The sequence below is a fragment of the Anopheles darlingi genome, chromosome 3 (genome assembly GCF_943734745.1).
Source record: "Anopheles darlingi chromosome 3, idAnoDarlMG_H_01, whole genome shotgun sequence".
Classification (NCBI taxonomy): Eukaryota; Metazoa; Arthropoda; class Insecta; order Diptera; family Culicidae; genus Anopheles; species Anopheles darlingi.
In genome coordinates, this window is record NC_064875.1 from 16,828,994 (window position 1) to 16,853,744 (window position 24,751).

At 49.3% G+C, this 24,751-nt stretch overlaps 6 protein-coding genes across 8 annotated transcripts in view; 3 read left to right on the forward strand and 3 right to left on the reverse strand.

The window, feature by feature from the left end:
* LOC125953405 (reversion-inducing cysteine-rich protein with Kazal motifs) overlaps window positions 1-18,200 on the forward strand; it is a 30,548-nt gene extending 12,348 nt beyond the window's left edge. For all 3 annotated transcript variants that reach the window (XM_049682964.1, XM_049682966.1, XM_049682967.1), the window contains 5 exons: window positions 7,963-8,018; window positions 14,128-14,608; window positions 14,689-15,138; window positions 15,851-16,960; window positions 17,041-18,200. In XM_049682964.1, coding sequence (XP_049538921.1) covers window positions 7,963-8,018; window positions 14,128-14,608; window positions 14,689-15,138; window positions 15,851-16,960; window positions 17,041-17,852 — 2,909 coding nt within the window. In that variant the 3' untranslated portion in view covers window positions 17,853-18,200. The remainder of the gene's footprint in view (window positions 1-7,962; window positions 8,019-14,127; window positions 14,609-14,688; window positions 15,139-15,850; window positions 16,961-17,040) is intronic.
* LOC125953375 (pericentrin) overlaps window positions 1-24,751 on the forward strand; it is a 465,615-nt gene that overhangs the window by 63,125 nt on the left and 377,739 nt on the right. The window lies entirely within an intron of this gene.
* Window positions 11,508-13,109, forward strand: LOC125953510 (uncharacterized). The gene is made up of 2 exons (XM_049683129.1): window positions 11,508-12,729; window positions 12,825-13,109. The coding sequence occupies exons 1-2, from the start codon at window positions 12,151-12,153 to the stop codon at window positions 12,987-12,989; spliced, it is 744 nt and encodes a 247-aa protein (XP_049539086.1). The 5' UTR covers window positions 11,508-12,150; the 3' UTR covers window positions 12,990-13,109.
* Window positions 13,205-13,987, reverse strand: LOC125953512 (uncharacterized). The gene is made up of 2 exons (XM_049683131.1): window positions 13,469-13,987; window positions 13,205-13,399 (listed from the first exon to the last, which is right to left on the reverse strand). The coding sequence occupies exons 1-2, from the start codon at window positions 13,970-13,972 to the stop codon at window positions 13,205-13,207; spliced, it is 699 nt and encodes a 232-aa protein (XP_049539088.1). The 5' UTR covers window positions 13,973-13,987.
* Window positions 18,271-20,711, reverse strand: LOC125953436 (digestive cysteine proteinase 1). Its single transcript, XM_049683031.1, has 4 exons — window positions 20,557-20,711; window positions 19,809-20,129; window positions 19,462-19,719; window positions 18,271-19,385 (listed from the first exon to the last, which is right to left on the reverse strand). Exons 1-4 carry the CDS (start codon window positions 20,597-20,599, stop codon window positions 18,367-18,369), a joined length of 1,641 nt encoding a protein of 546 aa, XP_049538988.1. The 5' UTR covers window positions 20,600-20,711; the 3' UTR covers window positions 18,271-18,366.
* LOC125953488 (39S ribosomal protein L39, mitochondrial) lies at window positions 21,412-22,830 on the reverse strand. The gene is made up of 5 exons (XM_049683098.1): window positions 22,707-22,830; window positions 22,464-22,646; window positions 22,152-22,394; window positions 21,632-22,077; window positions 21,412-21,557 (listed from the first exon to the last, which is right to left on the reverse strand). Exons 1-5 carry the CDS (start codon window positions 22,765-22,767, stop codon window positions 21,498-21,500), a joined length of 993 nt encoding a protein of 330 aa, XP_049539055.1. The 5' UTR covers window positions 22,768-22,830; the 3' UTR covers window positions 21,412-21,497.

Consider the following 24,751-nt stretch of genomic DNA (forward strand, 5'->3'; position numbering starts at 1 on the left):
GGAGGTGTACCGGTCTTATAGGGAAGTGATTGGACCGTTGGGTATCGCATTCTACGAGGATAGCATCATACAAGAGGCGGCCAATCGTGCGCTGAATGATGGGTCACGGTGTCAAGAGTGTGGTCAGTACGGGATCTACTCCAAGGAGGAACCACATCGGGAATCGTATCCCCAAGAACAGAAAAAGGAAAAGGTGGCGGTAGTGGAAGCAGAGGATGAAGATCATTCCCACTTTCCGGTTATACCAGACAGCTGTGAATGTGGATGCCAAAAGGATGGGGCCGCTCCGGAGGAATCGGCTGTTCCATCCCATCCACTTGTAGAGGAGGACTATAAGCCCCCCTGTACCACCACTACTACCCCCAAACCTACTACCAGGACGACTACGACGACAACAGAAGCGCCAACGGTGGAGTACGAGGGGACAACACGCCCCTTCCATCCGTGGGTTTACGGTCAACCAACAGCAGATATCGAAAGTAACCGCAAACCGAACTACCCTAAGCTGAGCGGATCCTTCTGCTGCACCAAGTGCCGGAAAGTGTCGCGAATCGGACATCGGAAGTTCTATTTCTAGTGCGTTTGGAAGCTCGCGTCGATCGCGTGATACACGCGTGCCCCTGTTTCGAGTGTAGTAATTTATTCAATATCGTGCTAGGTAACCTGTCTTCCCAATTTTTTAAGACACTCTTGCAAATTCGGTGAAGACCATGGTAGTCCTTTATTTCCGGTTTTAGGCGGCAACAAGGTTGCATGCCTGCAGACATGCCCGCTACTGAGCACATTAGATAAGCACCTGTTTATCAATAAAACATTCCACGAGAGAAAGAATATATTTATCGTATCTATCATTCTTTTCAAAGCACTTGTACGACACCGCGATAAGGCGATGATAGTTGGGGAGGAGGTAGTAAAAGGCTTTCGTTAAGGTGTTGCTACGGAACGTGATTTTTGGTATAAAAAAGAGTACCGCACACTTATTACATAAAACCATGCGTTCGTGTCCACTACGGATACGCAAACGTCAAATGTTATGGAATCGAAGCAAGCGACGCGTAGACTATTGTGTGCTGCGTCACGTACACTTGCAGTTGTAGCTGCTATCATAGTTGGCGAAAGTTGTGCTGATGTTTTGTACCGAAAGCGCACGAGAACTGTTCCCTCATCAGGTACTCGCTGAGTTCAGTTGGATACTTCCTTAAGTCAAATCAACTGTTGAATGTTTGAAGGAATGTACAGGGACTGCACTACAAAGAGTCTGCAGTGAAGCATTTCTGCTTGTGGTGGCATTGCAGGAAAGACCTTCCTTGTGATAAAAGTTGTAAAACAAACAAATTATGCTTTTGTGAATTAAATATTGTATTTCATAAATAGGCAGACCAGCTGTACTGATCACTCTATAACACACTCACGTTCTACGGTGTGGTAAAAATGAAGGTTGAGAGTTGAAGGATGAGGGAGGGAAGATTTCTTGCTCACATCGATTGGCCAGTTCGACCGGTTTTGGGTAACCGAAGGACGGCACGGACTTTCCAAGCGTCGGAAGCAGGTCCTGTCCGGTCGATGGTACGGTGCGGTATCGTGTGCGATAGTCCACCACCGGCGTAGCGGCGGGTGTTACGAATGTGGAAGGTGCACGGCACCTTGAGCACGGTTTGCTGGGCGGATTGTACTGAGGCACCAGCGGTATCACGGGCACGGAATTTAGCCGACCGCAGGATATACACGGAGTTTCCGGTACCAGTTGGTACGAGGCATAGCTGTAACCCTCCTCGGACGAAGCGCTGACCACGACTTGTGGCTCGACCACGACTTGTGGCTCGACCACGACTTGTGGCTTGACCACGACTTGTGGCTCGATCTCGACTCGTGGTTCGACTAGGATTTGTGGTTCCACCTTCTCTAAGCAGCAGCCTGCTTCCAGGTTGGCCAATGCGATCTTGGATGCTTCCGTGATAAGATCGCTGGTATAGCCGCTCACACCGATACCGTTCAGGCATTGCTGGTGCGTATCGTAGACCTCCGAGCAGCTGTTGCACCCGGAATGCCGTATACGATCCCGGCAGGTCTTCGTTTCCTGGTTCAGATAGCGCAGATCGTTCGCTTCCAAATCGCGCAGATAGAACCGGGAAAGGTAGATACCGTGTTCGGGCGTGTAGAGGCCAGTGCGCAGATCGATACACTGATACAGGCACCGGGTTTCCGGTACATCCCGCACGTTACCCGCACTGTAGCACTTGAGCAGATCGTCCGAGATGCGCAGTATGTTGAGACAATCGAGTGCCGCCTGCGTCGCCTGCAGCTTCGTCAGTGGCACGTACTGTGGGCAGGTGACCAGGTTGCCAAACTCCCGGAAGTAACACTGGAACGTTTCGTACGCCTGACAGCAGTGGTTTGGTAGCTTCAGCGAGCGAACGTTCCGCTCGAGACACTCGTTGGTGCGCTTCTCGTATTGCCGGTCACCCTGAACCGGCTGGAAGAAGTTGACAATGCCCGGTTCATGCAAACCGCAGGTGTTGTTCCACCAGCGCAGATCCACACCGACGCAGTAGATCAGGCACTTGGTGTCCTCGTCTTCTGGGAACTCGTACGCCATATACTGCACCAGGCGATGTCTTGGAATCTGCAGATATTCCGCACAGTCCTGCATCGACTGCAGGAAGCTCTTCTCCACGATTACACCCTTGACATCGTTTGCTTGGGCGCTCAGTGGTAGTACGAGTGCGACGAGCGCAAGACAGAGCTGCCCCAAATGCTGCATGGTAGTACCTTTACCCGTATGTTGCCTGCCGAATGGTCAAGATAAGCTTTTATACTAGGGCCCCTCACCCCATTTGGTCGTGGGAAGTGACGTGCAACACGTAGCGCCAAATGTTGTGACCCCACCGTGTATGCCTTATTATGTTACCTATGTTGTTGTTGTCCAAAAGGCTGTTCACAAACAGAGACGCGTCAGCCTGAATAACATGCATGCACGGGAGAAAAAGGCAGCCAGCAATTGTTGTGCTCCAGTCTGGGCACATTCAGTAAACAGGCGGGCAGCTGTTTTATTTTTTGTTTTTTGTTTTTATGCTCCAGAATATACAAGAAAACAAACTCGGGCTTAGATAATCGTGAAAAATTAGTAAAAAATTCAATGAGGAATGTTTGCCACGGAAGTTCGTTTTGAACAGTAAAAAATATGAAGTGAGGTAATGTTTCAGTTAAATAACAGGTATGTGGCAAAGCAGAATCATTTAAAAAACAATTTCAATTGTTACGCAAAGGCGATTGCTACACACGACTGTCGTATTATAGGTAGTGTACAGTGCTGCGTGGCATTGAAGTTGAAATCGAACGATGGGAATGTTAAAAAAAGACAGACGTTTTATTTCAAGAGAAAATGTGAATATGCAGTCACTAAGTAGTGGTAACTATCGATGCAGTGGGCTATGAAATCCCCTAAAGGAAATATTTTTTACGAATGTCTGTAGCACTAATTGCCAATTAATCGTGGATTTGTGACGCTTCCAATTGCGGGCTCGAGAACAGGTTGGAATCGAAAGCTTTACCTATCAATTAGAATAACGAACGAAGCTGGTTGCTATCTTCCGCTCACTGTTCGTCTGATAGTTTGACTGATGAAATTTAATAATGCAGTGTGAATGGCGAATATAACACCCAATAAGACCGAGCAGTCTTATTGGCGAGCAGTCAATAAGATGCGAGCAGTCAACATCGATTTGAATTTTTCAATTAGCAGTGAAATGCTTAAAATATTTTTGCAATAAATTAATATTGTTTACATTGTATTCCTTATTATTATTTTATTTCATTCATTTCAAATTCAATTTCAATTTGTTCTAAACATATTCATACTTGAACTATATTTTATTCTTCAAATTCCGTATGTGCTTTGAATATGTTTGTCTATCCCATACCATAATGTTTACACAGCTAATGTTTACACATAATGTGGAATAATTATGTGTGTTTTATGTTACCATGCTAATGGTATTTGGTAACCAGCGTTTTGTTTGCTTTAACCATAGCTTCGTAAAAACAATACTTGCGCATACAGATACATGAAGATTTTAATGCTGAAAAAAAAAACAGAAGATGAGCGGCTACATAAAAAGATATATAAATGTGCCGAATAGCGCAGAAAAGCGAATGGAAGGTATTATTCAATATCATGAATCCAATAAAAAAAAAACTACAATGAATTTACAGTTGCAGTTGATGCAAATTTCTATATTTGATTCGCTTTACATGTTTTACAAACATAAGTACCTTCCTAGAATAAGTTATGGGAAGCAGCAAGGCTTCGCTATTGTACGAACTCAATGGTATTACGGTTTGTAGAAGTTAATGTAACCCGTGTTCGAGGGCTTATTGTAGACGGGCGTCTTGTGACACCTGCTGCAGACCGGTTCCGGTGATTTCGGTCGTTCAGCACAGCCACAGGCCGGTCGATGTTGGTACTTCTTTCCGCAAGCCGAGCACGACTGTTTGGGAGATGGATAGTGAGGCTTTTCGTAGGTAATCTCAGGATAGTGCGGCTCCACTGGATGTACCGGAGGATGCTGTGGTTCACAGATGGGACATGGTTCCTCCGGATGCACACACGGTACGCCCAGGTTGGTGAGCGCAATTTGGGCCGCATGTGTAATAATACCACTGGTGTATCCATTCTCGCCCAGCCCCGTCAGACACTCGACGTGCGTGGTGTACGCTTCGGTACACGGATCACAGCCCGAGTTCCGGATACGATCGCGACAGACTTTCGTCTCCTTGCACAGATACCGCAAATCGTTGTAGGCAGCATCACGGACGAAGAACCGATGCAGCAGGATACCATTCTCGTGCGTGTACAGTCCCGAACGCTGATCGATGCACAGATACAGACAACGCGTTTCCGGACTATCCTCCACCTTACCGGACGCGTACACCTTCAGCAGCTCCTCGGGATACCGCAACACAACCAGACAGTCGAGTGCAACCTGCGTCGCTTGCAGCTTCGTCAGTGGCACGTACTGCGGGCAGGTGACAAGGTTGCCAAACTCCTGGAAGTAACACTGGAACGTTTCGTACGCCTGGCAGCAGTTGTTCGGTGACTGGATGGCACCGACACGCCGATCGAGACACTCCTTTGTGCGCTTCTCATACCCGGTGTCACCGTGCACGGGCTGGAAGTAGCTGACGATGGGAGGCAACTGCAAACCGCAGGTATTGTTCCACCAGCGCAGATCCACACCGACGCAGTAGATCAGACACTTGGTCTCATCGTCGGGCGGGAAATCGCTCGACAGGTACTGCAGTAAGCGCTCCTTCGGTATCTGCAGATACTCGACGCAATCGTGTACCGACTGGAAGAAGCTCTTCTCGATGGTAGCACCCTTGGTGTCGCAGCTGGTAGCCACTACCGGTGATACGGTTAGGGCTACGCTAGCCAGTAAAAATACTAGCACTGTCTGCATTGTGTCGAACGTGTGGTGAAGAGCCTGAAGCGTGTCGGGCTCTTTTATACGGACGGTGGACCGGTACGGACCGCTGTTTACAGAGACATTCGTTAGAAGGCACGTTTTTGGATGTGATGTTGTTCTGCGTCTGGAGCCGCTTATGCAACGTGTCGCAGGACGCTACAAAACATACATTCCGTGTATTGCGTGTTAAGGCGCTCGTCTATAGCCTGCGTAGGGATTGTTTTTTGAAACACCAATCATTCGGTTATTGATTTTTCTTTTTAATCTTGAAATTGTTTTGGGAAAACTACTACTAGAAAATAGTACTAGAAAAAATGCCCGACAGTCTCTGCTTCACATGCTTTCACTCAAATGAAGTACCTCACATAAAACATCATTTGTTATTGCAGGGGTTAATAACCGTGTCAGACGAGCAACGATCACGACATACGAGCATCCCTGGCCAGTCTCATCCCCGGCCGTGCTCCAAACGGATGAGAAATTAATGTTTCTCGTTAGTCGTCCCCGGAACACACATTACAGTTTGGTGCAACGTGGGTTGGTTGCGGAGAAATGGTGCGATTTGTTTGGTAAACTTTTACCGCTTTACCGCACCCGTGGCAAAAGGTTGACAACACGTTCCGGATGCGCGACACATAATTGATGAGGTGTTTGTACGTTGCGCTCGCCTCCCCCGGGGGAACATGTTGCTCCGCGGTCTCTCAAAAACCATCACCGTCACCCACCCATGGTCGTCGTCGTTGTCGGCCATCTTTCGCTTTGCATTATTTTCGCACTTCCGCTGATGGAAATCAGATGTGGTGCCGGCCGGGTTTGTTGGAGGACAGTGTCTCTGTTTAGGTGGAATTGGCGGAGGACGGTGGACGTCCTTCGAGTGCACGACGAGAGAGTTTTGTGATGATAGATGAGATGGCGATGGCGTACGACAGTGGGTGTTGGGTGTGGGGACGTTAAGCTGACAGAGGACACTCTAAATTTAGAAGTGTTTTTGGTTTGGAACTGCGTGACGGAGGTCAAAATGGAAACAACACAACACAAGGCGCTGGTTGCTGGATGGAAGGTGCGTTTGAAATTTATCTGACGAGCGGTATGCCACAATTGTGGTCAAGGTCCGCGGACTTTCGAAGCAAATCAGCCGCAGCCGCTCGTCGACCAACCAACATGACGTCCTTTCGAACATTGCGCTTAGAACCAGCTCAAGTAAGTTTTCACAAAGAAGGCGGTGTTTGAGGACGTCGAGCGAGATCTCTTGAGTAATTTCTGACAGAGTGAGGTCAATGTCTACCTAGATCAGTAGCACCTTAGAGAATTCATAAGAATCGAAGTAGAAGGACCAACATCAATGTATTTAATATTTTATTGGATGTTTTATTCATGTATATTTTTTTTGCCGTGCTAAACATCAGATTGTGCCGGTATGGAATGTGAAAAACACTTTCATATTACTTTTACCACTCGCAATTGATATGACTGGCGGAGAAGCAAAGCAAAAAGTCACTCGCTCACTGGGTTATGATGGTTCCGTGCCGTGGAGCACTTTAACTTATCGTCGTACCGTTGTGTACAACAAGTCGATCGATGTTCCGGTGAATATTTGCACCATTTTTTGCCAACGGGAAAGGTAGCTTATCGTTGTATATAGTCACTCCGGTGATCCGGCAAATGACAGCACATCGATTGCCGACTTGAAAGTCAAAACAACCACACGAAGGTACTGCAAAGTTTTGTGGTTTTTTGGGCAGAATTTGAAGTTTCGACGGAGTATCACGATGGGCATGGTTCGGCATCAATGCAGCACCCAGCCACACACACACACGCGCGCGATCCGACTCCCGGTGTGCGATCAGACACACGCAATCTAAATTACAATCAGGTGAGAAAAGGCTACGATCTGCGGCGGCGGATTATGAGGTCTACTATAGAGCCGGCCCCAAAACATTGTGCTCATTGCCTCGCTTATGCTCGCATAATTGATTCTGCACGGCATCAGCAGCAGCAGCAGCAGCAGAGGCAATCCGTGGGCACGGCCGGGTCGGGCATTTGCATAATAAATATCCCCCGGCCAGCTCACCAGCGGGGGGGTCAGATCGCGCACGCACCACGCCGGGTCGGTGCACAATTGCATCGTAGCACCGGTACCAGCATCTGTTGCTGCTGCTGTTGTTGCATCGACCACAGAGCAACAGCAGGGTGCAGCGATTTACCTTTACGATCGGTGTGTGCAACCCACGCCTTCGCCTCGATGCCTCGGGAGCAGCTATGGGGCCTGACAGCTTCCCCAAGCTGGGTCCGAAGCCGGTGCGCAGAAGCGCGGGACGGACTTGTTCCTGCCGCGTTTAATTCATTATCTTCCATCTGAGGAGCTGTCATGTTGCTTTATCTTTTCGACTTGTTAAGCGCTTTCCGATCCCCGATCCCGTCTCTTCTGTCTCTCTCTCTAACGTGTGTTTAACCTCTTTCTCATTTCTCGCTTATGTTTTCTATGTCTCGTCCACAGATGGTTTCACGTGCTGCTCCGAGGTTCAGGGATCGTGTAAGGCGGCCTGCGAGAATGTAAGTTATTCGTTGTATCAATCAAAATCCCGATTCCCCCTGGTCCCTATCTTCCGCTTGTGCGCTGGCGTGGTCCTCAGGACGGGCCCCCGAACCGACCGTTCGCTCTGCGCAGATCAGACAGATGCAGCCGATGCCTGATGGGTTCTCTGCCGTATGTCTTACTTAAAAACATGATGGCCCACGGTTGATGATCGTCAATCGGAAAGGAAGAGAGAGAGAGAGTGAGAGACGGGGGTTGGGCGTGGGGCAAAACTGTCGGAATAATGGCTGGGGCCACCAGGGGTCATTATCGCAAATAACCATCTGTCATTTTATTAATTTTCAAAATCCATCCCTGCCTCCTATGGGCGTACAACATGTGCTCGTAACCGCACACACACACATGCTGGGTGCGATCGTTCCTTTTTTGGGGCGCGCGCGAACGTACGGCGGGGACACAATGCAAATGAGCTTCTGCTTCTGCTTGTTTTCTGCGCCGGAATTGCGCCGCGTTTATAGCTTATCCTAACTATGCAAAAGCCATCAAAGTGAACCGTGGATTGAAAAACAAAATATGAAAAAAAAAATTCGTAAAGAAAATGGTTGTCAGCCATCCGAATTCTACGAATCTGCGGCTCTGTCTCTGTGTCTCTTTGCGCCTGCCAGCCGCCAGGGGTTATGAATATGATTTATGCTGGTACGATTTTCGGTTAACTGTCCGTTGGGGTGTGTGTATCCTGTGTTAAGGTCGTGCATTGGTTTTGGTTGGTCCCCGGCCAACCCGGACGGCGTGACAACCGCGGCAATGGAACTCTTCCTGCGTTTGGTCACCCCTTCTGCGCGCTTATCTTGATCTTCGTGCGCTTCCTGTAGGTGTTGGCGATGAGGACTTGAATGCTTCACGCTTTTGGTGGAATTGGTGGCTACGTTTGACAAATCCATGCAATCTATTGTGATGGAGAAGAAGGTGATGCGACGATGCTGACAAAGGTGTCTAGCGCTGCGACTGCGCGGTGTGAATACGCCTTTCTCTAATTTATAGCGGTCTATTGTTCGGTTTGAGTATAACTTTTTTTTGGGTGGGATGTGATTTGCATTTACGGCAGCAGCACGATGATCAACGAGTTTACTGCTTTGCGATGGTATTTTAGATAAAACCGTAGGTGGTCCGAGCAAAGTAGACATAATGTTTAAGGAATGTTTTTGGGCAAAGGAAAACAAACTGCTGGAACTTCATCAATAAACGAAGGTATGCCGTTGAAAGGCATAAAATAAAATGGGAAGTAGTATTGGGAGTCAACAACCCAAAAAGGGACTTGCCAAAAATAACACAGAGATTAATTAAAACTAAGTTTTGATAAGATAGCTGCTTGATAAGATCAACGCGCAATCAAGATTGATGAGCGTCAGTGTGCTGACTTTAGTAGCCTGCAAGGCCGGTTTCAGCATCCAGACAACTGTTTTGCTAGCAAGCAATCCCTTTATATCTTACACGTTAGCCCGTTTGTGTGTGCCTCAAACCGGCCTCCGCTGTGCTTGCTTCGGTGGACAACCTGTTCCAGTTTGATTTCGCATTCCCTTCAGTGCCGGATTCTCATGCAGCTAACCGCACCATATGTGACCTTCCCCACTTATCGCCATCACACGATCAGCAATAAATTATGAAGCATATTTCGCTGCCTGCCGAGAGTGCCGCTCAAGGGGCCTATTCCAACTGAGCGACGGAACACACGGCTGCCTGAACTGTCACACGGCACGGGATCCAACGTTTGTCCAGTTCACAACGACGACTCTCGGTTAAGGTCGTCGGAAATCCGTCGTCCGATCCCGATTTCGGTTGCTTCGAATCGGTGGCGGTCGACTTCGCTTCACTTCATAATGTGATTTTTATGCGTGGAATGGGACCTGGGCTGATAAGAATCGTTTGTTTTGAATAACATTTGAATTTTAATTGACAGCTGCTGCGAAGAGCGGAGCGCCTCCGATGGCCTTCGGTTCATAATTTGTTAAACTGGCAAAGGGTCGCAATCGGATCGGATCGGGAACTGGAAATCCGATACTACGCTGTGGATCATCCAGTTATACGACGAAGGAGGAATTCCAAATCTTCTTTAATCCAAATCTGGTTTGGCGGCTGCGTGCGACTCACGCACCCATTCACATGGCTTCGATGTCTCCGTTGATCCGAGATGAAGCGAAGGAAGCGATCAACGATGCTCTGACAGTGTCTGACGGAGTGAGACAGAGCGAAGCAGAGAAATCAGAGCCTCTGCTCGATCGCGGACGCTCGCGCCCGCTCATGGCGGCGTAATTAATATGTATGCTAAATTTAACGATAGCGTTTCGAGCAGCGATACGGATGCCACCACGAATCCGTCGAAGCACCAAGGTGCCGGACGACTTTCTCCGCCAGCGGGCCAGCGGGTACAGGAAGGGCGATAAATTTGTCAGCCGAGCCAGCCGAGCGATCGTCCACGGGCGAAAATTGATTCATTAACAAAATCATCAAGCGTTTCGTCAATTGCAGCGGTCCTGGCTCCTCGCTGCATTTTGGGTCCCATCGGCGGTGCTAATGTCGCTTGGGGAATGTGAAAACTCGATCCTCGACCCGATGACGGTTTAATGGTACAACCGGCCAATTAATTACGCCGTACGCACGATCCAAGGTCCGTATCGCCGGTCACATCGGGATGGTTCAGAATCGGTTCTGCTTCTTCTACTTCTTCGTCGATCCTTGGTGCAACGCTCAACAACGGTGGTATTGGTGGAATCCAATTAGTCAGTCAATCCACTGGTGGTGCCGGTGCTGTGACCATGACCACCGGGCGCACCGGCTGCTTGTGAACGGGGAGGGTGGAAAGGGTTTAGCATTGCCGGTTGGATGCACCGTGGTGTTGGAATTTACGCGAGTGAATCCTCGTGATGACAGTTTTAGTGGCTGGATCGGGGAAATTTATTAGATCGATGCGACGGAATGTGGATTTTGGGTTGTTAAGCGCGATCTTTCCGAACTGCGATTTGCGAGATGCAATTTACGAGTTTGTTGCATCTTGAATCTTCTTTTTGCTTTCTGTCTTTACTAAGCATTTTTTAACTGCTTTTTGTCACAAACAAACTTTTAAATCATTATCCGAAGTTGGCAATCATAGTGGTATAATGTTATTTTTCTTTTCATTAATGCAAATTATGCAAATAACATGCAAATTTCTAAAATATTATCGTATTTATTTGAAAAAAAAAACATGACCATCGTTTATGTTAACTAGCGAAAAAAGCGTTTATTATTTTTCTATTCCTTATGCAATGATCATCTCTTTTTCAACATGTTTTTACCAGTTCCTTTTAAAAGTGAACATAATTTGAACACGTAGTATGCAGTTCCTCCATCTTTTCCCTTTCCGTTTTTAAAAGTTTGTATGTTTTCTCCATATTGTATCAAATATTAAACAACTTCATCTCTTAATTATTAGTTTCCATTCTTAGCTACTTTACTATTTGACCGTAGTATGTTCATCTCGAGAGCTAACCAGTTCAACAGCTAAGCTTTTCTGACCTGTCCTGTTGGTCACTTATAACGAGAAAACCATTATGAAGCTCATCGGATAAAATCACCGGTCCCATACCGGCGCTGCGACGCACCGATCGAATCCGATTCCCCGTGGCGCTGAGCGACAAACATGCAAAACCACTTGCAGCTAGACAAGCGCAAAAGCTGCGCAAATCCTGCGCTGTTTGTCTGTTTGCGCTTTACCTTTTCTTATTTTACATTTAATGTTTACTGCCACAACCTGTCTATGCGTACGATCGTTCTGCATTACGAGCTGCTGGTATGGAGCACCTTACGGGCCCCACCTTGCGGCCACTTGATCGTTGTCACCAAAGGTTGAGTAAGCGTCGCTCACGCAGCGTGTACCTCCTGTCCGGTTGCTATTGCGGTGCAATTACTGTGTTTGCCATCGGCGAATCAATAAATCAATCAAACCCTCTGCTCCCTTGCATGGGCACCGCCACCACCGTCAGTTGCTTAAGTGTCACCTGATCGTCTCGTTGGTCGCTCTTCCTCGATCACACACACGCCGGTCAGTACGCGGTGCAGTGCCTTACCTCGTGTAATCGCAACAGGTTCGCCCGCCGAGGACGAAGAGGAGATATGTCCGGCCAACCATCGACCATTATCGTTCAGGTGATCGTCCTCCAGGTGCTGCTGCTGCTCGTGGTCCTCGTGGTTGCGATCACCGACAGCACCGGTGTGGCCGGTGAGGAGTTTGTGGCGATACGACGTACCGATGGGACCGGCAATCGGACACTGCCCCTCTGTTGGGCCATAAAACTGTCCCCGACGGCGTTCGTTGGCGAAGCAGAGTGTGTTCGCCATTACCGTAAGCACCAAATAGTGATGATTTACGGTGATGTCCGGCCAAGAGCTACGCACCAAGAGCGGGTCCGTTTGCGTCGGAAGCTGGCCAGCCTACGGGAACCAGCGTGCCGGCATCGTGTGCCATCGGTAATGATGGTGGTCAGTGGTGCAGCCCCTGAAGATGGCAACCATCGGTCCGATCTTACACGGACGGTGCGCAACTTTGTCGCCTCGTACAGCCTGTTGGCGGTGCAAAAAGAAGGCGTAGACGCGGGAACCTGTCGTGTTTGCCATGTACTGGGGATTCGTCGGGTGCTACCATGCCCAGCGGAACCAGGAACCGTCGTGCTTTATCCTGATTGCCTCCAACAGGTGCTCTGGTGATAGGTTGGCGTGGGCTTCACGTTCAACAGACAGACCAACACGGTTCACGGTTTACGATTACGGTGTGTTTGTCATCGTTCCAGATTGAGGGACTTGTTAGTCGCACGTACGAGAGACAGCGCAACCTGCTCGAAAGCTGGCGGTGGCATTTGCGGCACCGACTCCAGAACTCGCTCTATGCCGAACTCGAACAGAAGGGGCGACTGCGGATGGAGCTGTTAAAGTTTATGACTACAATACGGTATTAACCTCGGGTTCGCGGGAACGCGCGCTCACCGGTGTGGGAAGTGTAGATGACATAAAATGTTGCAACAATAAAGTTGACCGCTGCTGGTAGTTAGCCTTTGCTGACCGGGGTACAGGTTTGCCGAAGTCGAGAGTCAAACGTCTAGGAGGATTACCATAAAGTATTGTCAGGTTGGTTAGCCAGTATAATGTGCAATCAACAGAATACTAAGTGACACTAGGTGCCCCGCTCGGATCGGAGCCTTTTTATTTCAAAATCCTCACTACCGAGACCGAGAGCCTCAATGGAATGTCGTATGAAAGGCTCATGAAACGCCAGACGTTCTGCCACCAGATGTGCTTCTGTAAACCCGTACGATAGCATTCCTGCTAGATGGCCACCGTTGGTGTACAGTGCGCCACCGGAAAGACCCTAGAAAGAACGAAAAATGAGTATGACGTTGATGGGATCTCCTTTTCTCTGATCCTCTGCATAACTTACATCAAGATTCCGTAGCTGGGAACGATATTTTCCGACAAGCCGTAAACAAAGCTGACGGTCACAGTCAAACACTTCGTACTCGTGCTGACAAACGGTGCAAGATGCTACTTGTACAGGTGTTGTAACCTGCTGTTGCTGAGTATCCATTGCCATCAGCGTCAACAGATTCCCTTCGGTGACGTTGCGAATGCTTATCGAGGGTCCTAGGGCATTCAAGGGACATTGTAGACGTACCACTGCGATGTTATTGCTCAGGAAGACGTATTCCGGGTGTATAATGGACTTGTCGATCGAACAATGCACTCTGGTGGTTAGGTTAGGTGTTCCGGCAAGATGGCTGACGCAGGTTGCCGGTAATATCCGAAGATCGCCTCCAAGAGAGATGGCATTACAGAACTGTTTCACTGAGCTTAGTCGTGGAAGCGAATGCAGAGGATCTCCTTGCGAAGTCACTGCTAGAGTGACACTATGTAGTATAAGTCGACCAATCCACTGGAACTCCATCCTTAGTGTACAGGGCTCGCAGCACTGCGCAGGAGAAGACTAATTGCTTTGCCTTTATACTCTGGTTTCCCCACTTCGGGCGATGGAAAATGGACAATCGCACTAATTGAATGCGCGCTGCTCTCCATCTATTTTCCCTTCTACTTTCTTGACAGCTGTCACTGGCACGGATTGCGGCGGATCCGAGCTCCCGGGAGGCCAAACTGGTGGACGTGCGGCTCTACTGTCCGAAGCAGCAGCTCGCCTTCTGGCACTGCATGAACGAGACGATGGCGGGTGTGCAGCGAGGGGCCGGATGGCCCGGCCGTATCTGTTGCCCGCTAGCGATGTCCATCAGGTGTCAGAACGTGTGCGCGACGGGGTCATCGCAGGACGAGCTGCGGCCCGGTTGTCGGCCGAGTGACGAGCAGAGCCTGTACGGGTGTCTGAAGCGGCAGGAGGACGGTCATCGGTGCTGCAGTAGCGCACGTACGGCCGAGTGTTTGCAGGCTTGCGGTGAGGTGTTCCGGCGTCATCAGACCCCTTCGCGGGCAATGCGGGAACAGGTGCTGACGGCATGCCGCAGTAACAACAGCAACGTGATGCAGTGCATCAAGGGATTCATCGATGTGACCTTCAACCGGAACCTGAAACGATGTAAGTCTCGCTCCGTTTCTTGCTTTCTCTTTTGGGGTGCCATAATGGACAGCGGCCTATATCTTCTCCTTTTCTCACAGATGTCCCGTGTTGCGACAGCTCACCGGAACCACAGTGCAGGAGGGTGTGCCACGAGACGCTAACGGTCGGTGGATCGGATACCGATCCCTACACGGTGGAAGAGATGATCGATCTCCTGGAGCACCGCGGTGGTTGCGGAGCGCTGATGCCAACCGAACCACTCTGGCGTTGCTTCCTAGAGGCGGACCGACAACGGTCGGTGACCGGTGCCGGTGGTGGTGGTGGTGGTGGCCATCATCAGCAGCTCAACTCGAACGAAGTGTCACGCATCAATCAGATTGGGATGGATTCGGCCAAGCAGCATTGCTGCCTGCGGGCGGAATCAACCCGCTGCCGGCGACTCTGCTCCACTACCTACGCCAACGAGTGGACCACGAATCTGGTGGACTTTGAGCAGGAGTGCCTGACGGCCCCGGAGGAGCACGAACTGCGCCAGTGCATCGACGAAGGTAAGGTGTGTGACGTGTCGGGTCGCGATACTACACTAGAGCTCGCCCGCTGTAGTGCACTCGTTGGTCACTGAAGAAAATGTTGCAATGGCCACAACCAAATCCGCATGTGCGCAAACCGCGGCTGTTATGTTTTCTCGTTTTCGGTCGGTTCTTCCTTTCGAGCGTTTGAGCTTTATCTGTGCGTGCGTGTGTGTGTGTTGGCAATAATACATTAATGCATGACAAACCATCCACCAAATTGTGTTTTATTTCAATTGCGAGAAGTAGCGAGTGCATGCCAAAGTGCCGGTGTCCAGTGTTCGTCCCCGTTCAGAATTATCCAGGCCTACTCTGTGGACGGTGTGGCGCATATCAAGTGCCACCTTGATCGCCTTGCATTGATATTCCTTTTGCATGCCTGAAATCGTGGTTTGCTGTTGCACAAACAAGCGAGACTGCTACAAGGTTGTGAGGTTATGTGCACTAGCGTCTTCTGTTAACGTGTTTATGTACCTGTTCGTGTAGAATTGTTTTCCATGTTCATGTTGTCCAAGTCTCCTTCCATCTATAGTTCTACCTGCAAGAATTACAATTTTGTGTGTTGTTCATGGTTGATGTTTGATTTCATGTTGTTTCAGTTTAGTTAGATTTAAAGATTCGCGCATTCATTGAAGCGACTTGCTAGAAAAAGACCTTTCTACTGATCACAGAACGACCATTTGCATTGCAGTGGATGAACCGTGCGAGCTGGGCTGCGATGGGCTATCGTTCTGCAGCAACTTCAACAATCGGCCAACGGAGCTGTTCCGCAGCTGTCGCCCGCAGTCGGATATGGCAGCCCGGACGGATGTGCAGCAGTGGCGTGAGCAGGGTTACGTACCCTTCCTCGGCGTGCAGCTACCGATGCGCAACCAGACCGAGTGTTCGTACGAAATCTGGCAATCGATTGCCTGCACACTCCAGATCAAACCGTGCACCAAGGCGCACCACACGAACCACATCTGCCGGCAGGATTGCTACGAGGTGCTAAAGAACTGTGTCGACTGGCAGCGGATGCCCGAGGGCTACACGGTGGCCTCACTCTGTCAGCAGCTGGCACCGCAAAATGGTTCCGCACCCTGCATCTCGATGGGTCGCTTCCAACCGACCATACTCGGTGGTGGTTTCGCGGTGGGTTCCGCGAGGGATCCTGGTGTGGAAGCGACAACGCTGGTGTCACCGTGCCGGGGGAACCCCTGTAACGTCACGCAAGTCTGTGTGGCTAACCGGGACGGGACGTACGGTTACCGGTGCGTGAACGGGTGTGCACTCGGTGAGGCGTCCTCTTATCTCGTACCGGTCGGTACATTCGTCCGCATTCCGGTATCGGTGAACCAGAAAGGATGTCTGAAGGTGTGCCGTTGTGGTGCCTCGGGACGGATTGAAAAGTGTCAACCGTTACCGTGCATTAGCTACGAATCGTGCGCATTGGCCGGTAAGCGGTTCGCGCATCTGTCGCACTTCTACGTCGAGTGTAATGTTTGCAGTTGCTTCGCGGAAGAGATCACCTGCACGAAGAAACAGTGCCATGTGCCGGGTCTGACGGTGGACCGGGCTTTTACCAGTCTGCCATGCAACTGTCCGCCGCATTATGTGCCGGTCTGTGGGCGTAATGGGAACACCTATCCGTCGGCTTGCGTCGCCAAGTGTGCTGGTGTACCGGAGGGTGACATCGCGTTTGGACCGTGTAGAGCCAAGAATCCGTGCGATCAGGTGGATTGCGGTCCGCTGAGTGTGTGTCTGCCGGATTGGAATGTCTGTTTGTCCGGGATGCACAAACCATGTCCACAGTATCGTTGTGGTAAGTATCGCAGCCCGAAGATCCTACAAGGTCCTCTGTCAGAGGGTCATTTATGAACCTTCTTCTTTCTGTTCTTTTAGTTAACCTGACGGCCACCAACTGTTCCACGATCACCGATGTACGGGACACTAATCTGGGCTACCATGCAACCCTGTGTGCCCTTGTCCTCCAAGGTGCCACCTATGCGTACCAGGAAAAATACCGAAAACACTGCGAAACGTCAAGGCGCAGAAACCAGGTTTGCGGTGTCAACGGGATCACCTACCGGAGCGAGTGTGACGCATGGAGTGACTACTCGACGGTCGACTATAATGGGCCATGCCAGGAGGTGGGTCTGATTAGTCCAACGCTCGAGGCCAAATGTTCCTCGATCAAGTGTCCGAAGCGCAAATCCCAGAACTGCAGTCCCGTCCTGCCGCCCGGTGCCTGCTGTCCCGTCTGTGGAACTGCGCTCCGGATCGTCTATTCGCGCAAGCAGATTGACCGAGGGTTGTACGCGCTGAAGGGAGACTGGACCGATTATCTTACGCTCAAGTCGATCCTCCGCTCACTCGAGGCGTTATTGCAGACGGTCGAGTGTCGGTTAAGCGGACAGCTAACGTTCGAGAACGATCTGTATGTGATCGTGGAGACGCTCGTCAAGGGTCCCAGCAAGCTGCAGACACAAATTTGTGCACAGGAAGCCGAGCGATTGGTGACGTTGGTCCGTACCCAGAGCCATCGGATTACGAGTGAGCTCAACCTGAGCGCACTAACGATGGCATCGTTGGTTAGCTCCGGTAGTGGGGCGACACCACTCGTAAGGGCCCCTGCCCATCCTTTACTGTACAGTAGCATAGTGTTAGCGTTAGCCTTTTGGATTGGTTGGAGTGTAGCGATAAGCGAGTGTTAAGGAAGGTGAATTCATTTGTGCCACCCAAGCCCACTCCAGATGGTGCGGGACGAACACAATCAGTCAGTGGCTGGTTCGCTTCCGTAATGTCTACAGTGGGTTTTTCTCTGTCTCTCTCTCTAGTGTATCCGTTTGCGTTATCAGCAATCCGGTTCGGCTGTGATAGTTTAACAATAAAATACTGACTCGTTGCCAAAGGAAGAAGGGGAAGGAATAGCGCAATAGGAGGAAGGAAGGGAACAATCGCAGGAATGAAGCGTCTAGTCGTTTACTAGGGAATCCATCCATCTGGCGATTCGTTTTCATCGTGGAATAAAGGTCGTTTAAAAGATGATGTATGTCTAGCGTGTGTTTGAACTTGGTAAATACAGGTAAGGGAAGCCAGACTAATGAAGAATGATCTTGAACCAAACAAGGATACGTTTTAAACTTGGGTTTGTTTTTATTTTTTATATAAATTCATACTCTTAAACCTTTCATAAGAAGGAGTGCTTAGGTGGCCAATGTTGACCAGTTACATCAACACATACGTGGCATCAGTAGTGAGGCCACAATTGTTGTCCTTAACTGCCATCAGTGCGTAACCATCGTTACCCCAGTAGTTGGACCACGAGTTCTTGATCAGCCAATAATCCTCACCGTTCAGCTTTCCGTAACCCACGGCCAGTACGGCGTGGTCCAGCTCATCCAACTTATTCTTACACTCCGGCTCGTAATACACACCGTTCGAGTAGAAGCTGAACGATTTGTGACCCGCATCGATGGCAATCGAGAGTGGGCCGTGCTTGAACAGAGCCACCTTAAACGCATCCGGATCACCGGACGTCACATTCACCCAGCCGGTAATCGGTGCGTACAGCGTTACATTCTCCACCCGACAGTAACCATCCTGGCCCAGGTACTCGTACTCATCCTCCATCGGTACGCCACCGACCTGCATGATCCACTGGTAGGCCCGGAAGTCTTCTCCACCATCACACCCATTGTTACCGTAACCCCACGAGCAATCGACCAGCGCTTGCTGCGAGAAACGGACCAGTTTCTGCGTCTTGCGGAAGTACGCACCCTCGATATGACCGATCGTACCAAAAGACCAACAGGAACCGCATACGGACTGATCCTTAACCGGTGTCACGGCACCGCTAATGCGCCAATCCCAGCTATCCGGCAGATCGTCCATGTGTGCGGCCGGTTTGTACGGGAACGCTTGGCCACCGTTGTAGACGTTGGACGAGCGGAAACCACGCAGCGATTTCATCTCATCTTCCGTCCGATCGGCCAGATGGTTGACGGCCACCGTGAAACCCCGGTTGGCACGGTTGTGCGAATGAATGAAGCGAAGGTTCTGGCGGAATACGTTAAGGCGGTGCTCGTGTTCCCGATCGCTGGCGTACGTCTTCTGGTGTTTGCCCTTGAACCGGCTGAACTCATCGTGCAGATGTTCCTCCGAGCGTGGATGCACAAATTCCTGCATCGGATTGAAGGTGGCGTAATGACCATTACCCGGACCGGGGAAACTAACGCATGGATCAGCTGCAACGACAATCGCAGCGTGTTAGAGTGTCCTGGTAAAGGCGAGGTAGGAAGATAGCGCTGGCTGGCTACTTACTCAACTTAACCTCAAACACATCCTCCGGAATGTCCTGGTGATCGTATGACTCGTAATCGATATAGTAATGATCATAGTGCGATCCTAGCAGCGTGTTGTATCCCTTCATCTCATACCGAACCGGAATGGGCATCCGGGAGGCCGGATACTTTGGCGATTTCACGTACCGCACCCAGAGGTTGTACTCATTGCGCTTCTGGCCAATGCTCTCAATCAGCGTAAACTGGTCGCACTGATAACCGCTACAGTCCTCCGATCCTGTTTTCGTTGTTATTGTGCGCGTAAGTAGAACGCGGTGATAAGTAAGCGTGAAGTGAACGGAGCGTCCAAAGGGCCAAAAGACTTACCGATCAGTTTGAAGTCCTTCGCATACGGCAGGATGCTCTGTACTGCGATAGCATTATCGGCCGATCCGTTGACCTGCAGGCACGTTTCTTTGTTCGTCTGGCTTTGCGTCGTAACCGGAGCGAGCTTGAGGCTAGCGCCGAACGAACCCTGCTTGGCCAGCTGATACGTTTTCACCATGCCACCATAGTAGTCGATACGCGAGCGGCCATTTGCTTTATCGTACCAGGCGTAGAACGGTTCGTTGATCTCGGCGTACGGTATGTTAAGCACGCCGCTCACTGAGTACACGTCAGGCCATTTTGGTGGATTTGTGCCAAATACTGACCAGGTAGAGAGGAAGAATAATGGAACAATTATTAGTATTGGTCGCCGATCAGGTTCAAAAATCATGAACAGTAAGGTTGCCACATGGAATCCTTTTGCCATCCTGAAGGGCCTGTTCGAGCGAACGCCATTGCATTCCCAGCCATTCTCAAAACGGCCGAGTAATGAACGACGCCATTTACGACGCCTCGTACATAAAGCCGGCTCTTTTCAGCCGCAGTTACGGCTTGTTAGTGTGATCGTTAGAAGATCATGCGGTCATCAAGGGTCAACCACAGCTGGCTGATAGTGAACGGCCACTGAGCGGCAGATTTGCTTCGCAAACAACTAACACTTCCAACCAGGAAGCCAGTTTGTAGCAAATTTATGATAAATAATGCTTTTCACTAGTGCTACAATTGATGTAAAGTTGGGATTACTTACCACTTGCCAACAGGCAACCTAGCACTAACAGCGAGTATTTCATTGTGCAACACTCAAAACGAACACTTTGGATTATCCTAGAAACGACACAGCTAACTAAATGGGACAAACGAACTAGGGAGGAACAGATTAAAATGTGCCCGTTCGGTCTGGCCGTGCCAGCACAACTGATCGGTGCTCCGGTTCGGTTGATAACTCGAAGCTGAGAACGACGGAACGAACGGTTGCCATAATAGAATCGACGAAGGAGAATCCATAAAGCAAGGATTGAATCATGCGTCGGCACAGCATGTGGTAACAACGGAGCGTACAACGAAGGAGGATGGAAGAATACCTGGCATACAAGGGGTGTATGCCGCTTAGGCATGCATTTTGTTATGCTCCTTTTATGTTGCGTATATCGGCCGGGGTCAAACCCTGCAGGTGTGCAGTCCAAAGAGGATTATAATCGTTTGCTTTGCTGCGTTGTTCACATCGTTGCTCGCTTTTGTGTGAACTGTTCGTAATAAAGATTACGTGTCAGGAAGGGTTTGGCTGGGGACGAAGGTATTGGGGAAGTTCATGTGATGCAGATGCATCGTTTCATTGACTTGTACCGGTTTTCCCTATATTATCGCAAAGGAAGTGGCTGTTAATATTCGATGACGGCTCTTTTAACACTAAGTTTAAGGCCAAAAAAACTCATTTTAGTATATTTTTCTGAAATATTGCTGTTTGAAACCTGCTGAAAATACGATGATTTGTTTCCGATATTGGTGACTGTAACAAAGCTTCTGATCAAGATTTGCGATTAATTATCTAGCATAGTCCTTATTTTGGCATGTATTCAACAGATTGAAATAAAGTAATGTAACGAAATTAATTGTAAAGAGAAGGATGATACTTTGAAGAACTTATACAAAGTTTATTATACTATTGATACACTAAGTGCTCATATAGGATTACGCCACTTGCTCCGCAACAGCATCCTCGAATGGTTCATTAGGCAGCTTGGCAGAGTTCTAGACGAAAATAATGGGTACAAGATTCAATTATCCAAGCTCAAATGTTTTACAAAGCATACCATTCCACTTACCAACTTCCGGGAGCGGTTTTCCAGGATGGCATACGCAAAATGATGAATGCGCAGGGCCGACGGTAACGCTACACCCTGCATCCGGTAGAAATATTTACCATCTTCGTTTGCTTCTTTGATCGGATGAGCAGCCGAGATCGTGCATCGACCGAGGAGTCCCGTCGAACCCATCATCGGTCCCTTGCTGATGTCGACGTGATCACCGACACGGTACACCGTGATCTGGCCATTGTTCTTGCTCGCCACACTCGGTATCTGTTCGCGCTTGAAGGGATTATTGTGGAACATTTCGACCGCCAGTTCACTGTCCACATCGAGGCGCTCGATTGGAAGATCTTTTTGCGAGAGTTTAATCATTTCGATCGAAAGGGCACGTAGCTCCGGTACGGTAGGGCTCCAGTGCTCTTGAGCTAGCACGATGTCATGCACGAAGCTGCCAGATTTTACTGTCGAGAAGAAGAATCGAAAAGATTATAGAAATCAACCGTTCCCGATGTTACCAAAGGTCTCAGAAACTCACTGTTTGGTGTAGGGAAACTGTGAAGGTGTAATCCGGCGGTTGGTTTGAAGCTGCTTTGCAGGACTGCGCCGAGCAGGAAGGAGCACGACCTCCAGAACACTTTGTTGGCGATGTGTGGCTCCGGCGAGGTGAAGTTAAGTAGCTGCAGCGTGCAGGAATCACGCAACGGTCGTCGCATATCCCAGGGTGTTTTATTATCCAGCAGGGCTAGTGCCGATTGCCGGCAATACTTTTCACCGATGTCTGCAAAAGATGTAACACAGAAAGTGATTAGTGATACGTGCCGGAGGGTTTCTGTAGCGGTTGCCTTACGTCTGGCACAATCGTATGGTGTGGAGAGTTCTCGGTTCATCACGAGCGTCGTATCCTGTGGCAGTCCAAGGTACCGGACTTCGATCTTCTCGATGCGGCCAACCCGGTCGCGTTGCCGGTTTTGCTCCTCCGAGAACAGCTCGCTCGCCTTTGTTGATACGCGCGATGAGAGGGAAAAATGTTCTGAAAAAAACCACGTGCGGCGATGAGTGGAATGCCGATTTCGAGTAGGATGGAACTTACTTTTCGCAACATGTTGCACCTGGAAGGCAGAGCGGCTTATTTTACGTAGATTTAAGGCCATTTTTTGGGTTTTTTAACCGGCCTCGTTTTGTTATCGAACCGTTTGTTTATTTTTTTGGTGACGTTCCCCGTGACGTTTTTGTTTCGTTTATGCTGCCCGCTTCAGGGTTTGAGTTGAAAAGAGCAAGAAAGTTGTTGGCTTTAAAAACTATTCAAGATATTTTAAAAACTGAATTACGAGATTCCAACGGTCGTGGCACATGGTTCGCACGCGAACTACTATAAATACTACTATTAATGAAGATATACTGCTTATGAAGAAATTGTTTTACGCTAACAAAAAATCCCCCTTGAAATCCTTTCTGAAGAGTTCTTCTATATAGCTTGATCCTATGGCAGCGACGCTTGGTAAACTCATGTTCATTGATGTCGTTTGGGATGTTCAACTACAGCAACATCGGTGCGCGGTTATTGATCAGTGAGCTGCAGAATAGCCAGCACCATGCGCCACGAGCAGCTCACTTTCCCGACCCATTATAGAAAAAAAAACGAAAGGAAACCCAAAACGGAACAATGAGTTTACCAATTACGTGGTAACACTCGTTCATTAGCCGTTGCCACACGGAGCGAAAATTTGCGCGCAAATTTACAAATTAATGCCAAATCGTTTACGCTTCGATATGTTTACGTGGCCGGGTTGAGGAAATTAAAATCGTTTTGTGGAAGAAAAGGATTGAACACACTAGCAATGATCACTATCTATCAATGTAAACCACAAATAGAACATATTGCGAGCCCTTCCGTTTGCAAACAGCTTTTACTCTAGGTTTTACGCTCCACGGACCTATAATCGTTTGACAGCATGTAAACGGCAAGCGTAAATGTTTTGGCATTAATTTTTTCGTTTGCGCTAGAGTTTTCGCCCCGTGTGGCCACGGCTATTGGCACATCGTTAGCTATCAGGCGGTTCTGAGCCCGGGTACGACATTAGGCAGCTCGATGTGAGCGCATACATAATTGCCATTTTGTTTAATTAAATCAATTTCCCATTCCCAGGTGCATGACGTGAACACGTGCAAATGCACGCACGAGTGCACTGTACGGAAAGCGCACCACCAGCACTCCATGGCACCAGCACTTGTTGGCGCCATTAGTGCGTTGAGGGGCGTTTTGTGCGGCTGTTGTTATTCCCCCTGTTGAACGTTTATGTGAGGAACTGGAACAATAAAAAATGTAACGATTACAGAGAAGGTATTTGAGTTGATCGATTGGAGCAAAGCGATGGGCGCGCCACTTGGAATCACCTTTCAAGGATATCTTTTGTTCGATATTCAATTGCGAAAGTCCTGCTCCACAGAAGTGCATAAAGTATGTTTTCAATACACGTTATCAGTTGTCGATACACGCAGCATTCGAAATACAAATTCCGCAAATTCACTCACAGCTACGGCTCATTGCTCTAGCAAAGCATTCATCGTGGGAATCGACGTGCGGCAACCGCGCAAAGCTCCCCTCCGACATTTGATCCCTCCAGAGAGAGCGAGAGAGCGCATTAAATGGCGGGTCAATTTGGTGCCACTTTCGTGGCATTTAATGCATTCACTTGCAAACATAAACTACTCCGCTTGCGGCTCCCTCACCCCTACTTACCACACGCCAGGCATATCCGGGTGCGTAATTATGGCCATGGCCGTTTCGCCCAGAGATCAGGACCCGCCGAAGCCGGGAACGACCCAGTTTATGTGTGTGTGTGTGTCTGGGAAATTGTTTGTTATTTGTTGATAAATAAAACAGAGACTCAGTTCAGTCCGTTCGCGACGCGTGTGTGCGTGCGTGCGTGTGGAGTGTGTGATATGGATGGTGGCACTTTGCCATCCGGAAGTTCACGCGAGAACGCTCCATCCGCTGCTCCATCTGACCTCTGCGTGTGCGAGCGTACAGAGTGTGCGTCCTATTCAATAAATACGTAGCACAGAGACCAGGCTTTAGCTCGCAAATTTGGTTTTGCGGTCAGTGAACGGCTCGATTGGACCAGTGGGCTTTGG

What these genes read in the sequence shown, in the direction of transcription:
- LOC125953436 (XM_049683031.1), bottom strand. Translation starts at nt 20,599, where the DNA reads ATGAAATACTCGCTGTTAGTGCTAGGTTGCCTGTTGGCAAGTG. An exon ending in GAAGGACTTCAAACTGATCG is followed by an intron (nt 19,720 to 19,808) that starts GTAAGTCTTTTG and finishes CAACGAAAACAG; the next exon opens with GATCGGAGGACTGTAGCGGT. An exon ending in TGTGTTTGAGGTTAAGTTGA is followed by an intron (nt 19,386 to 19,461) that starts GTAAGTAGCCAG and finishes TTGTCGTTGCAG; the next exon opens with CTGATCCATGCGTTAGTTTC.
- LOC125953512 (XM_049683131.1), bottom strand. Translation starts at nt 13,972, where the DNA reads ATGGAGTTCCAGTGGATTGGTCGACTTATACTACATAGTGTCACTCTA. An exon ending in CCCAGCTACGGAATCTTGAT is followed by an intron (nt 13,400 to 13,468) that starts GTAAGTTATGCA and finishes CGTTCTTTCTAG; the next exon opens with GGTCTTTCCGGTGGCGCACT.
- LOC125953488 (XM_049683098.1), bottom strand. Translation starts at nt 22,767, where the DNA reads ATGGCCTTAAATCTACGTAAAATAAGCCGCTCTGCCTTCCAGGTGCAA. An exon ending in GGTGCAACATGTTGCGAAAA is followed by an intron (nt 22,647 to 22,706) that starts GTAAGTTCCATC and finishes GGTTTTTTTCAG; the next exon opens with AACATTTTTCCCTCTCATCG. An exon ending in AAAACCGCTCCCGGAAGTTG is followed by an intron (nt 21,558 to 21,631) that starts GTAAGTGGAATG and finishes ATTTTCGTCTAG; the next exon opens with AACTCTGCCAAGCTGCCTAA.
- LOC125953510 (XM_049683129.1), top strand. Translation starts at nt 12,151, where the DNA reads ATGTCCGGCCAACCATCGACCATTATCGTTCAGGTGATCGTCCTCCAG. An exon ending in ATCCTGATTGCCTCCAACAG is followed by an intron (nt 12,730 to 12,824) that starts GTGCTCTGGTGA and finishes TCATCGTTCCAG; the next exon opens with ATTGAGGGACTTGTTAGTCG.